At 53.3% G+C, this 12628-nt stretch overlaps 1 protein-coding gene across 1 annotated transcript in view; it reads left to right on the top strand.

Annotated features, from left to right (window-relative positions):
- The first annotated feature begins 2154 nt into the window (after positions 1-2154).
- The window catches only part of LOC104565515 (receptor-type tyrosine-protein phosphatase V-like), a 29426-nt gene continuing 18952 nt past the window's right edge, over positions 2155-12628 (top strand). The window contains exons 1-12 of the mRNA XM_088534524.1: positions 2155-2296; positions 3284-3553; positions 4172-4438; positions 5977-6249; positions 6776-7036; positions 7384-7656; positions 8268-8537; positions 8735-9004; positions 9448-9720; positions 10006-10278; positions 10965-11234; positions 11651-11923. Coding sequence (XP_088390650.1) covers positions 2260-2296; positions 3284-3553; positions 4172-4438; positions 5977-6249; positions 6776-7036; positions 7384-7656; positions 8268-8537; positions 8735-9004; positions 9448-9720; positions 10006-10278; positions 10965-11234; positions 11651-11923 — 3010 coding nt within the window. The 5' untranslated portion in view covers positions 2155-2259. The remainder of the gene's footprint in view (positions 2297-3283; positions 3554-4171; positions 4439-5976; positions 6250-6775; positions 7037-7383; positions 7657-8267; positions 8538-8734; positions 9005-9447; positions 9721-10005; positions 10279-10964; positions 11235-11650; positions 11924-12628) is intronic.

Below are 12628 nucleotides of genomic sequence, written 5' to 3'. Positions count from 1 at the left end.
GTGGAAAAGGCATCCCCAGCACAGCTGTGGCCCGTGATGTCCCAGAAGATGCATAGGCAACATGTAGGGCACTGAATGTGCCTGGATGTGGCCATCTGTGAATACGGTTAACAGAACTTAGCTACGGTTACATGAGCAGGATTATGGCCGTAGGTCTCGGGGCTGGACAGTGTGCCTGGACTGTTTTAGGCATTCGTATAGTTTTACCAGAGAAGCGAAGATGACTGGGAAATGGCAAATAGAGGAAGGCTACTCAGTTTATTGGGAACATAGGACCAGCAGACAAACATGGATGGAGAACTCTAACCTTCAGGAGACAAGAAAGATCCCACAGTGGAAAAGCATCCTGACCTCTCTAACACTGCTCAAACTCTGTGCCAGGGAGTTTATATGGATGCCTTTGGGAAGAGATGCCCTCAGCTCAGCATCACCTCTCAGAAGGTGTTTTGGGGAATCTGTCCCCCTTTGCTTCCTTTTTGGCAGTCTATCTAGTTATCCTTATTCTCTTTGCACTGTAACAGCACTACATGAAACAGAAATAATATATAGTTAGGAGAGCTCAGGCCACTCCAGCTTTGCAGGAAACCCACACAAAACACCTGAACAGTCCGGACGGTGTACCTGACCCAAGGACCACACTGCTGTCCCTCCGCTGCATAAAGACAGCCCCTGGAATGCCTTTGGGGCAATGGCTGTGCTGGTTTAAAGCTTTCTTGTCCTCCTAGATCACATCTGAGGCTGTTACAACACATTGCACATCATAAATTTTAAGTACTAATTACGCACAAATGTCTTATTAGCAGTAGAGCTGCAGATTATCTATGATGCTTCCCAAAGGCTGAAATCAATAGGAAGAATGTAGTTAACAATATCGAGGAGTGGAGCATGGGGGACAATCTGCCAACAGAGTGGTCCCCATCAGGGCTTTGGGAGTGTGGTTGACCATATAGCAAGGCAACATAGAAGCATGCAGGGGGTAGACATGATGTGTGGAGGCGTCACCTTGCTGGTTTGGTCCTAACAGACAGGATCTGTCTCGTTCCTTTTTGTGTAGGCAGCCCCTGAGTAATTCCAAGGGCAGGGATCCAATGGTATTTTTGGCCACTGCCCCACAAATTAGACAGATCCCTATATGCCACTTCCCATTTCCATACGCTCTCTGTCTGAATGCCACAATGCTGGCCCTGCAGCCACAGCACGCTGACGATGCCACTGCAGCACTGAATGTCCTGCACTGGGAGACCCTCTCTGAGCTGTGGTGAAGCCAAGTGCAGGACAAGTCCCAGGTTTGTTGTTCCCTGGCAGTGGGTCTGGTTCATCCACATGCTACAGGGACCAAGGTTGCTATATGGGCTATCCCAGTCTGGCTATGAGTTCAGAAACAATCTCCCTTGTCCAGCCCCAGAAACCTTTCTGCTCTTCTCTGGTGTCAGTGCCTGGGTCCCTCAAGGGGACCTTCAGATCTCCCATGTCCTTCAGACCTCCCGTGTCAGGGCTCACGGAGAAGGTACTGCTGAAGGGAGAGTAACTGCCCTACTGCCATATCCATCCTGTTCTCATGAAGACCTTGTTTTGCCCCTGCAGCTGGGTCCAGAGTCCTTTGACATTTTCGGGGAGCCCATACCAACCAAGGAAATACCATAAGATGACAAGCAATGGATTAGAACCATAAAAGACAGTATTTCTGCCACAAACCTGGGGCTGTCTGAGAACAGAATGGCTTGAAATTGGAAGCCTTTTTGTCGACTAGAAGAGATACTGTATGCTTAAGAGAGCCTGTTTCACGCAGTGCCTTTGACCTTCACTCTAAAGGGTTTTCAAACACTCTTGTGTTACAAATGCTGTTGAGAACGTAGGGTCAGGGATGTCTGACTACAGTGCGTCAGGACCCAGTGGGCCTGTGCCAAGAAGTGCAGAGAAGGTTGGTGGGCTGGAAAGCCTGGCCCCACACCCTGGATGCCCACCGTATTCCTGTTGGATGCAGCAGCACCACAGCTCCCTGATGAGGATTTTGGCTTTACCCCTACAGGGACCCTTCTGAACCTCAGCATAAGTGACCACGGCCGCTCGGACTCTCTCCTCCTATCCTGGGATGAGCTGGAGGGAAGTGTTGTGGGATATGCACTTGCCCTCTCCTCCCTGAGGCCGGACAAGCTGCTGCAGAACAGCTCAATTGGACCCAACAGCACCAGTTTCTGGTTCCATGGGCTGACACCTGGCACGTACTACAGGGTTGAGGTGACAGCTACTCTTGCCTGCATGGACATCATCAGCCAGACAGTCACAGGACAGACAAGTAAGAGATTATTCAGGGACTGCAGACTCAATGAGTCTAAGTACTCCACCTTATCCTATCACTATCCTATCCCATCCCATCCTATCCTATCCTATCCTATCCAATGGAGGGTGCAAAGTTTTCACAGGGAAACCTGTGAATCCGTGGGGTGGTTGGCTTATTCTTCACTTCTCTGTCAGTTGGGTCCTTTCCTGATCCCCAGAGCCCATGGGTAGAAATTGTTCTCTTATTCATGAGAAGGGAGGGTCCTGCCCCTGCACTTTGTGCTGGCCAGGCCATATTTCTCCTGGAATAATGCGACAAGTAATGAACCAAACCATGATGTGGACCCTGCAAAAAGCTAAGGGATGGAAAGGGTCATTCTTGGAGAACCAGAAAGAAATACCAGGAAGTTGTGTCCCTTCCACAATTTTGGCACACCTCTGGTAATCACCTGTTTGTCCAGCAGTATTTGCTTTTGGCCTTTTCTGGCTCATGCCAAGGGCCTGGGGAAAGAGCAGGGCTGATGAACCCACAGCTTAGGTGAGGACATCAGCCATTGCCTGCTTCTCTCCAAAAGAATCTTGAGTAAATCGCTGCAGGTGAAGGTAGAAAGTCTGCTAAGGAGGGCAGGGCAAAGGCAAGGGCTTGGCTGGGAGAAAAGATGCACAGCGAATGGAGTTAGACTGCAATAGTGACTGGGAATCCGTGTGAGCAGATCAGGGCTTACAGTAGGGCATGTGGCAGTATCCACAGGGCCAGGAAGAAAGGAGGGCCCTCGCACTGGGTGAGCTTGGAGGCACGTGTTGATGTCCTTGCCTTTCTCAGTGCACATCCAGCATGTTGTGCCTGGCAGAGCTTCCCTGCCCACTCTGAAGTGACTGTGCAGAATCTGATCTGACACCCGTGGGAGACCAGGGAAGCTGCCAGGCTCCCACTAGCTCCCACACACACTGGCTGATCAGGCATATCAAGGCAATGAGCAAATCCTGTCTGTGCCATGCCTAGGTCCTTCACCCGTCCACAACCTGAGCCTGAGCAGTGATGGGAGCTCCACTGTGCTGCATGCCTCCTGGGAACAGGCCAGCGGGCAGCTGGACGGCTACCACCTTGCCCTGTACCACAGCGACTCGCAGACGCTCGTGAGAAATGCATCAGTCCTGCCCAACGCCACCACATTCCTGTTTGACGGGTTGCTGGCTGGCAGTGAGTATGCCTTGAAAGTCAGCACGCTGTCTGGAGCCAGCCAGGCCAGCACCAGCATCCACCAGTGGACAGGTAGGGAGGGATGGGTGTGCTGGCCCAGGGCATGAGGGAGGGAAGGGGTAGAGTTTAGAATGGCTTTGGTAGGAGAAATCCAGCACACGTGCCAACTGGGCTGGCAGAGAGGGGGAGGAAGAATCCAGACACAGGATGGGAAGTGTGCATGGGCTGGGAAGCAGCTGGAAAATTTTCACGTTCCTACTGTAAGCTGAGGGATGTGATGAGGGCCACCTTTGCCCAATTTGTCAAGCCAAGGGGATGGACCTCACACCTCCATCCTCGTTTTGAAGAACAAGCTTCTCTCCTCTATGTCCCCATGGGAGAGGAGCAGCATGGGGATCTTGGCAAAAGGTCTTGGCTGGTGGGAGCTGCAGGAATGTTGTGTTATCCCGACTGCCACCTTCCTCTGCCCTGGGACCCAAGAAAATATGGAAGTAGGGAGGGACCCCAAGACCATTTCAGCTTGCCTGAGAAGGGATACAGGAGAGAAAGGCTGCAGCAAAACCCAGCCAGACCTTCAGTCCTTGGACTAGCATGTAAAGTAGCTATGGAGACCCTGGGGAGGGATAAGGGTCCTTGGAGCCCTCACACTTCTGCCAATGCTGACTCACTGCCTCCTGCTTTTCCTTGCAGCGCCCTCCATCCCCACACAGCTAATGCTCACCCCAGGGTCCAGCACTAGCCTCTTGGCCTCCTGGGCTGGTGCTGATGGAGCTGCCTGGCTGCACCTCACGCTCCGCAACCTGCTCACCCAAACGGTGACCAAGACCCTGTCAGCCAAGAGAGGCCTCACCAACTACACCTTCCAGCACCTCCATGCTGGCACCCAGTACTGCTTGGGTCTCAGTGCCATGGCTGGGCCTTACACCGCAATGGGGCCGAATGCCACAGCTTGGACATGTGAGTATAGCGTACTTGGTTAGGGAAGGGGACCTCGGTGACCGTGGATCTGCCTTTAGGCTCAGAACAGGGCGAACCAAGGGCTCAGGGGAGAGAGGACAGTGTGGCCAGTCCCTTGAGAGTGGATGATACCCTCAAATCCCCCTGGTCCTGGAGCCTGCTGTTTATGCAAAGCTCCCTTTGTCCTTCTGGGAAAAAAAATACAAAAGTGTAGCAACCTACTACTCTCAAATGAAGATCTGAGACTCTGCCTTGGAGACTCTGTCTGTCTCTGTTGCTTTTTGTCCAGACTTTGAATGTAAAAGTTTCCTACAAGAGCTCTGGATGCAAAGGGCAATTCTATTTGAAGTTACTCCAGAACCTACCTCTGGGGCTCTGAGATAACAGACAAGGGGAAAGGGGAAGGAGGAGGACCAGGAACAGTGGGCAGCCTGTGAGGCTGGGACAAGCAGGAGAGTGCCCCAGAGGAACAGGAGCACCAAGTTCCCTGGAACCACGGGCAGAAACAGGGCTGCAACACAGACTTTGAAGGAAGACAGAGACAGCAATCAAGGAGGGAACAGAGGGACAAGATGCAGCTGGAAAGCAGTCTCCAGCAGGTGAGAAAAAGAGGGTAGCACTCCCAGACACCCAACTAGTTGCCCCATTCAACTGCCCCCTTTTCCCTCACCTTCTGACCTCTGGTTGATGACGACTCTGAGAAAGGTAAACTTCTGTCACCACCTTCTTGGTTTGCTGCCAACACGGTGTCTGTTACACCGTGAACAGTTCTTGCTGCAGACTCATTTCCCAGACCTCCTCACGGGTAAAATGAAGGGAGAAAACAGCCTCTCAGATAGTACTGATTCCTGCTGAAAGCAAAGAAAACATTGGCCTTCTGTAGGGGAGAGCAGCAAAATATGGAGATGTCAAACTGAAAACCCAGATCTGCTCTGCCCAGTGACTCAGCTTGGTCATTGCCAGGTGTACACAAAAATCTGAGGACCTGGGAGCCACAAGATAGCAAGTCTCCAGCACTTTCCTGTTCGGCCTGTTAGTCCAGGAAGCTGTGGCCTGGAGCCTGCTCACTGCTAATTCTGCAGCTGTGATTTTGGAAGGTCTCCCCACCCCCAGCTGGTTTGTTTCTGCTATGAAGTGGCTCCGACTACATCCCCACAGTTATTGTCGTGGCTCTGATTTACCCAACCGAAAAAAAAATGTCCTTGGTGCCAGACACAAAAGCTGGGAGCAGCCAGCAGTTCAATCCAGGCTAGTTCCCAGGAACATCAGCAAGCTCTTGACAGGACACAAATGGAGATGAGACGGGCCTTTAGGAATTTCCCAGCAGGGCTGCCAAGCTGATCTAAGCTCCATGGACCAGGAATGGTTGCACTGGGAATGAAAACAGCACACTCCAATGGTGTGTTTAAACCAGGCTTGTAGTGGTCTTGCAACTAAGGACCTTAGTTGCAGTCCTTACACAAAGCAAACCCTGTGAGGTTGAGGTTCAGAGCACCCTCTAATCCTGATGCACGCAATATTGTCCCCTTCCCTTCCAGACCCGCTGAGCCCTGGCAATGTGACCCTGAGCAGCGTGGAGGAGCAGAGCTCCTTGCAGGCTCGCTGGAACACCCCGGCAGGAGAGAGAGACTTTTATCTGGTGACCCTGCAGGAGGGAGAGGATGGTGCTCCGACCAGGAACATCTCCGTTGGAGGAGACAGCAGTCATGTCACCTTCCATGGGCTGAGCCCTGGGAAGCAATATTCTGTCCAGGTGACAGCAGTGGCTGGACCTTACCGTGCTTCTGAATACAGCACAGCTGCCTGGACAAGTAAGCAGAAAGTCTAAAAATGCCTTTTTGAGGCCATTTCTGCCACTCTACAGAGGAGCCAAATTCTCCAATACTGATGCCCAAAGGGGATCCCAAGGGGAAGGGAAAGGGATGATCTCAGCACCTGACAGAGAAGTTGTGCAACATGATGCCTCTGGCCTCACAAACAGGTGTAGATCAGAATGGCAAAACCTTCCACACTATGGGTGGTCCCAAACTGTCGATTTCAAGGGCCTTTGCAGACCAAATTTCTCCTGAGTGAAGCTTAAAGTCACAGTCAGTTCCCATCTGGTTTTCCCAAGGCTGCCAACCTGGGAGGCAATGACTGGGGCAGGACTAGAAGCAGGGAGCAGAGGGTGGGGAGGGCCTCACCCAGCCCTTGGCCCTCAGAACAGTGACATGGTCTCCTTGCAACGCTGGCTGCCTGTGCTTGGTGGAGGAGACCACCACACACTGCCATGAGAGGAAGCTATCTGCATCATGCACTGCCCCAGTGACATGCGTGATCCCATCTCTGTCCTTTTAGAGCCACTGCCACCATCCAGCGTGAGCCTCTGCAACCAGGGTAGCTCCTCCAGCCTGCTAGCCCAGTGGGAAGAGGCAATGGGAGAGGCGTACGTTCTGGCCCTCCATACCATGGAGCTCCCCGTGAAGAAGAGCTCCCTTCTCAGAGGTGTCACCAACTTCACCTATGAGGGTCTTCGCCCTGGAACCCTCTATAGCTTTGAGATCAGCACTGTGGCTGGCCCTTACACCTCTGCACCTCAGCGCATCACCAACTGGACGTGTGAGTACCACAGCCCTCACCCCACACAGCTCCTGGGGTTCCAGGTGGATTCTGCCCTTCCCAGGGGTGTCATGTCTCAGCAGCCCTCTTTTCCCATGCTATATTGGACCCAGTGCTGCCCCAGCCCTTGGTACTTTGGGAATGTAACTACCCACCAACACCCTCACCGGTGTGTGGAGTTTAGAAGGGGTGATGGTGACCTGTTCAGATCCCACAGGCAGCCCAAGAGCTTGGACTTCCCAGAGTGGGTTTTTTTCTGGGGAAAGACTTTCACCCCAGCACATCGAGGCTCTGCCAAGTGGCCCCAGTCTAACTGTAGCTGTGACTCTAGACTTTGCCTTTCCTAGATCCTTTGCCTCCAGAGCAGCTGACCCTCAGCAATCACGGTCTCAGCACTTCTCTACAAGCTTCCTGGAAAGCAGCTTCTGCCAGCAGCACTGCCTACGCTGGTACTCTCTGGGAGACTAAATCCCAGAGACGCATCAGGAACATGACAACAGGAAACGGCGTGACAAACGTTACCTTTGAGGATCTTGTCCCTGGGCGACAGTATACCCTGGAAATGGTTGCCACGGCTGGGCCTTACAAATCCCCCATGCGATCAGCAACAGACTGGACATGTGAGTGCATTACCCCCACCGAGAAGGGCAGCATTCCAAACCCAACCCTATTGCAAATTGCAATCATAATCTGGCTAAAAAGAGCAGAGAGTTTTCAGCACAGAATTAGAGCAGAGTGGAGAACTGGAGATAGGGATGGTTGGCAGAGGAAGGAAGAATGGAAGGACAAGCAGAGCCACATTCAGCCAGGTGGGAAACAAAAGGGTGTTCAGTGCAGGAGAAACCCATTGCTGAATGTCAAATGTTTCCAAATGTCACCCAGAAAGAAGGGAACCAGGTGCGATGTGTGTTGCAAAGTGGAAGTCTAGGCTGTTCTTGGGGTTTGATATACCAGCACCAATGTCTAACCTAATGTGACCAGGAAGAAGCAGTCCAGGGTGCCCAGGACAAGGAGCTGCAAACGTACAACCCTTTCTGCAGACAGCTCTGCACTCCCCAACTTCCCCCTGATGTTCTGCCTCTGGAACAAGGAGTTAAACTGATCCAAGGGGTCATAACCCTGTCTCCTGAGTCAACATGACACCACATCACCAGGCAGCAGCTCCCACCTCCACGCTGCAGCAGCTCCACTGGGGCTGCTTCTCACTGCCCAAATGTATCTTCTTTCTCAGATCCTATGGCTCTGTCTGGTGTGACCCTGACCAATACTAGACGCCCACTGGGGCTCTCTGCCTTCTGGGACAAGCCTGCTGGTGATGCGGACCAGCTTCACCTCCAGCTCTACAGCAAGAACCTGCCAGCACAAAGGAACATCACCGTGGGGCCAAAAACACAGAATTTCACATTCCTGGGTCTGGCCCCTGGAATTCAATACTTCCTGAAGGTGACCGTCCTTGCTGGTCCCTACAGATCTTCCTCCCACTTTGCAACCGAGTGGACATGTGAGTGAAGGTGCCTGCTGCAGGGACAGGGCAATGCGTCGCAGTGACACAGACACAGCCAAGCCATCTCTGCAGGCAGGAGGGCTCTAGTGGGAGCTTGTCCTTTAGCCTGGTAACAGAGATGCAGGCTGGGTCCTGCCTTTCCCCATGGCTTTTCTCTGCCATCTCATGGATCCCTATGCTGTGTTTCCTCCTAGATCCCTTATCCCTGGCTAACGTGAGCGTACAGCCCGGCCGGAGACCCCAGGAGCTGCATGTGAGCTGGGTGGAGTCAGGTGGTGGCAGAGAGCACTTCGTACAGCTCTCGGTGGCTGAATCCCTATCAATCATCAGGAATGTGTCTGTTCCTCGTGGAGTCAACCACATTGACCTGCAGGGGCTGGTGCCAGGGTCCCGATACCGTGTGGAGATCTTCTCACAGGCTGGGCCTCATCGCAGCTCCTCCCAGACTGTCATCGGCTACACTGGTAGGAATGGGGCTGTTCTGCAACATCCCCATGCCTGGTACCATCCTGGCTGACTTGGTGAGGATCTGGGAGCCAAGAGAATAGTTCTGCAGGAGGGCCCTCAGCCCACACCCCTGCTACCCCACCAGTGTCTGTCATACTCAGTGTGCTGGCTGTTTTGGGGACTCTCCCTGCATGAAGAGCTCACCTTGAGCCCACCAGCTCCATGGGGTGAACTGCCATGCCTGACCCAGTGCTTTGAGGTCTCAGGCTGTGGTTGCAACTTACTGCTGCCGCGTAGGACACAGGGAGCAGCTTTCATCTGCAAGCACCCCACTGCCCTCAGCACTCTTTAGATAGTGTCGTAGAGGTTCACCGTCCTGCAGCTTCATTTCACACCCAAGCTACCTTCAGTCCTTGGCAGACCAAGATTTGTCCACTATAACACTGTTTCTCTCCCACAGTCCCGCTGCCTCTTCTCTCACTGTCAGCAATCCCTGTCAGCACTTCCTGGGCTCTGGCTGTGTTCTGGGAGACTCCACCTGGTCAGAGGGATGGATATCTGCTCAGCATGCATGAGGAGGGCTCCTCTTCACCAGCGAGGAACCTGCATGTGGGAAAAGACAGCACCAACATCACCCTGACACAGCTGGCGCCAGGAACTTGCTACCTTGTTGAGATCTGGGCTGTAGCTGGACTTCACCGCTCCCTCCCCAAGAATGTCACTGGCTGTACAGGTGAGCACCCACACCGCAGTCGTGTGACTCCAGGTGGGAGGGTTTCAAGGAGCTGTAGAAGGGAATGGGGAATGTTGTTTTCCATCCAGAGAGAGGAGCCCTTTGGCCTCATTCCGGGTGATGATGATCTGCAGTCATTTTCTGCCTCTTACAGCCTTCTTCCACACCATCACTGGGCATGAAATCACTGACTTGCCTGATGCTCTTTGTTGCCCGGGGGGAAGCAAGGCAGAAATGGCTACATGTTTTTCTCTCTCTGACTCATGTCTGTGTCTTTTCTTGCAGTTCCTGCTGCTCCAACAAACTTGAGCCTTACCAACCCAGGCAGCTCCTCAGAGCTTCACGCGTTCTGGAACAAGCCCCCTGGCAGAAGGGACCACTATCGTGTTAACATATATAGCCTTACCTCTCAAAGCAAGGAGAGGGTCCAGACATTGAGACCAGATGCTCAGAATGTTACCTGGACTCACCTGGAGGCAGGCAGCAGGTTTGCTGTGCAGGTCACTGCTGTGAAAGGCCCATTTGAAGCTTCCTCTGAAAATGTCACCCAATGGACATGTAAGTCTGATGGGAGGGGTACAGCATTTTCTTCTGCTCCAGAGCCACTATGTGAATCTTCAAGGGCATCCCTACTCACCAATTCCCCATCCCAAACCATCCCCAAAGTGCCTCTGCACACTCAATCCATTTTCTAGGTCACTGTCCCCACTCTAAGCCCCATATTTCGCCAGTCTGTCCATCTACCTCAAAGATACTGAGTACCAGGTCTATCTTGCACATCTACAGTCACAGAATCACAGAATGATTGGGACTGGCATGGACCTTTGGAGATCATCTAGTTCACCCACCCTGTTCAAGCAGGGTCACTTAGAACATGTTGCACAGGCGGGTTTGGAATATCTCCAAAGGAGATCCACAACCTCTCTGGGCAACTTACTTATTCCAGTGCTCTGTCATCCTCACAGTCAAGAAATTCTTCCTCAAATTCAAGTGAAACTTCTTGTGCTTGGATGTGTGACCATTGCCTCGTGTCCTAAAGGATATTGGCTCTTGTCCCAAGGATATTGTCCTTGGAGTCATGTGCACTGCCTGCCCTCTTGCCTGCTGTCCTGCAGGAGCGTGGAGCTGGGATCCAGCCCGTAGTATTGCTGGAGTGCAAGGAGCCACTTGGCAAAGCAGCCAAGCACAATCAGGAGCAAGAGGTGGCACATGCAGGGGTTGACTATTACCCTCTTGTCTTCCAGATCCATTGGCCCCATCCAACCTCACCCTGAGCAGTCCCTCTGCCTCCATGCTGCAGGCCTCCTGGGCAGCAGTGGAGCAGGGAGCAGACGGCTACGTGGTAGATCTCTACGACACAGCCTCCAGCAGCCGTGTTGGGCACATGGTGCTGAGAAGGCACAGCAGGACTCACACCTTCAGCAACCTGAGCCCCGGCACTCGCTACAGCGTGGCAGTGAGGGCCACAGCTGGGCCCTACCACGCCGCCACCCTCAACCTCACCCACTGCACACGTGAGTATGACGCAGCCAGGTGTCTTCCACCAAGTCTCCCTATTCCCACATTCAAATCAGAGGACATACTGATCCAGCCAGATCCCTGCCTTCTCCTCACCCACACAAACATCCTGTGCTCACCATGTGTTGTGTGCAGCATAGAGAAACTGTGTTGGACCCTGTGGCCTGGCCAACTGCTTCTGAAGTAGCCACTGGGGAAAGGGACGGCTGGGACACAGGCAGCACTGGGGAAGCAGGGAGTCCCCAGAGACAGTTGCCACAGAGGTAAGGACAAAGCCAGTCTTGGGGACCTTGTAGGGCTGAGCCACTGACTGCAGCACAAGGGACTTGAGATAGAAATTATGGAAATGGGACATCTGCCTTCCCCTCAGCTCAGGCATGGCTCCAGGCAATGACTCCTGCTTCCTCCGCAGGCCCCCTGCCCCCTGCAGCCGTGCACTTTCTGAGCACGGGGCACCCGGACAGGCTGAGAGCATCCTGGAGGGCTGCAGCCGGGGAGCGAGACAGCTACGCGCTGACACTGTACCACGTGGGACTGGGCACTGCGGTGGCAACAGCCTCGCTTGCAAGAGACACCCACAACTTCACCTTCCTGGGCCTGGCCCCAGGATACGAGTACTCCCTGGAGGTCAGTGCCATAGCTGGACCGTACCAGACAGCGGCACACAACGTCAGCGGATGGACACGTGAGTGCTCTGAGGATGGGTGGGAACCCTGGCACAACCGGGTGACCCTGAAGGGAGCTGAGGGGTTCACGGGGACACGGGTGCCTTTGGGGCAGGGCACACACACGCATGAATGCGACATACACTAGTCAGTGCATGGGCATGCTGTTATCCCCATGGACACATGGGTGTTCTCACATGTAGGCTTGCACAAGCATGTGCTGATGACACATAGTGGGGTCCAGCATGCCCATGTGAGGACATGCCTGTGCCCATGCAGCTACAGGTCCTGTATACCCGAGCTCTCATACCCCTGCTGAGTCTCCTCCAGCGGGTAGAAAACACATTATCATAAAGGTCCATGAATCAGTGTGGGAAGAAAAGTCTGATCCATCTCAAGAGAACAAGCCTCTGCTGTGGAGAAGAACTAGTCCAGCACTTCCGTTCATCCTAGAAAGATTTAAATGCTGGACAAAGTATTGACTAGTCCTCTAGTCCTGCCCAAGCTAAGCAAGCCCTGTGCTCCTGCCCGTTGATGGCAGAGAATGGCTGGAGAATTTATGTGCATGTGGCAAGCAGATTGGCACTGCAGCTGGGTTATAGGGAAAAGAGAGAGACATAGGAACTGGAATGCAACGAATGAGCAGGATTAGAAGCTGAGCAGGAGAGGAAGGGAGAAGAGCAGAGCAGGGAGGAGGAGCATGCTGGAGAAGGCCTGCTGCTGTC

Source organism: Tinamus guttatus, unplaced genomic scaffold, assembly GCF_059628265.1.
Source record: "Tinamus guttatus ecotype Peru unplaced genomic scaffold, ASM5962826v1 Tinamus_guttatus_pri_ptg000563l, whole genome shotgun sequence".
NCBI classification, from domain to species: Eukaryota; Metazoa; Chordata; class Aves; order Tinamiformes; family Tinamidae; genus Tinamus; species Tinamus guttatus.
Note: the sequence above shows the minus strand (reverse complement) of the source record. Positions and strands in the feature narration are given on the sequence as shown.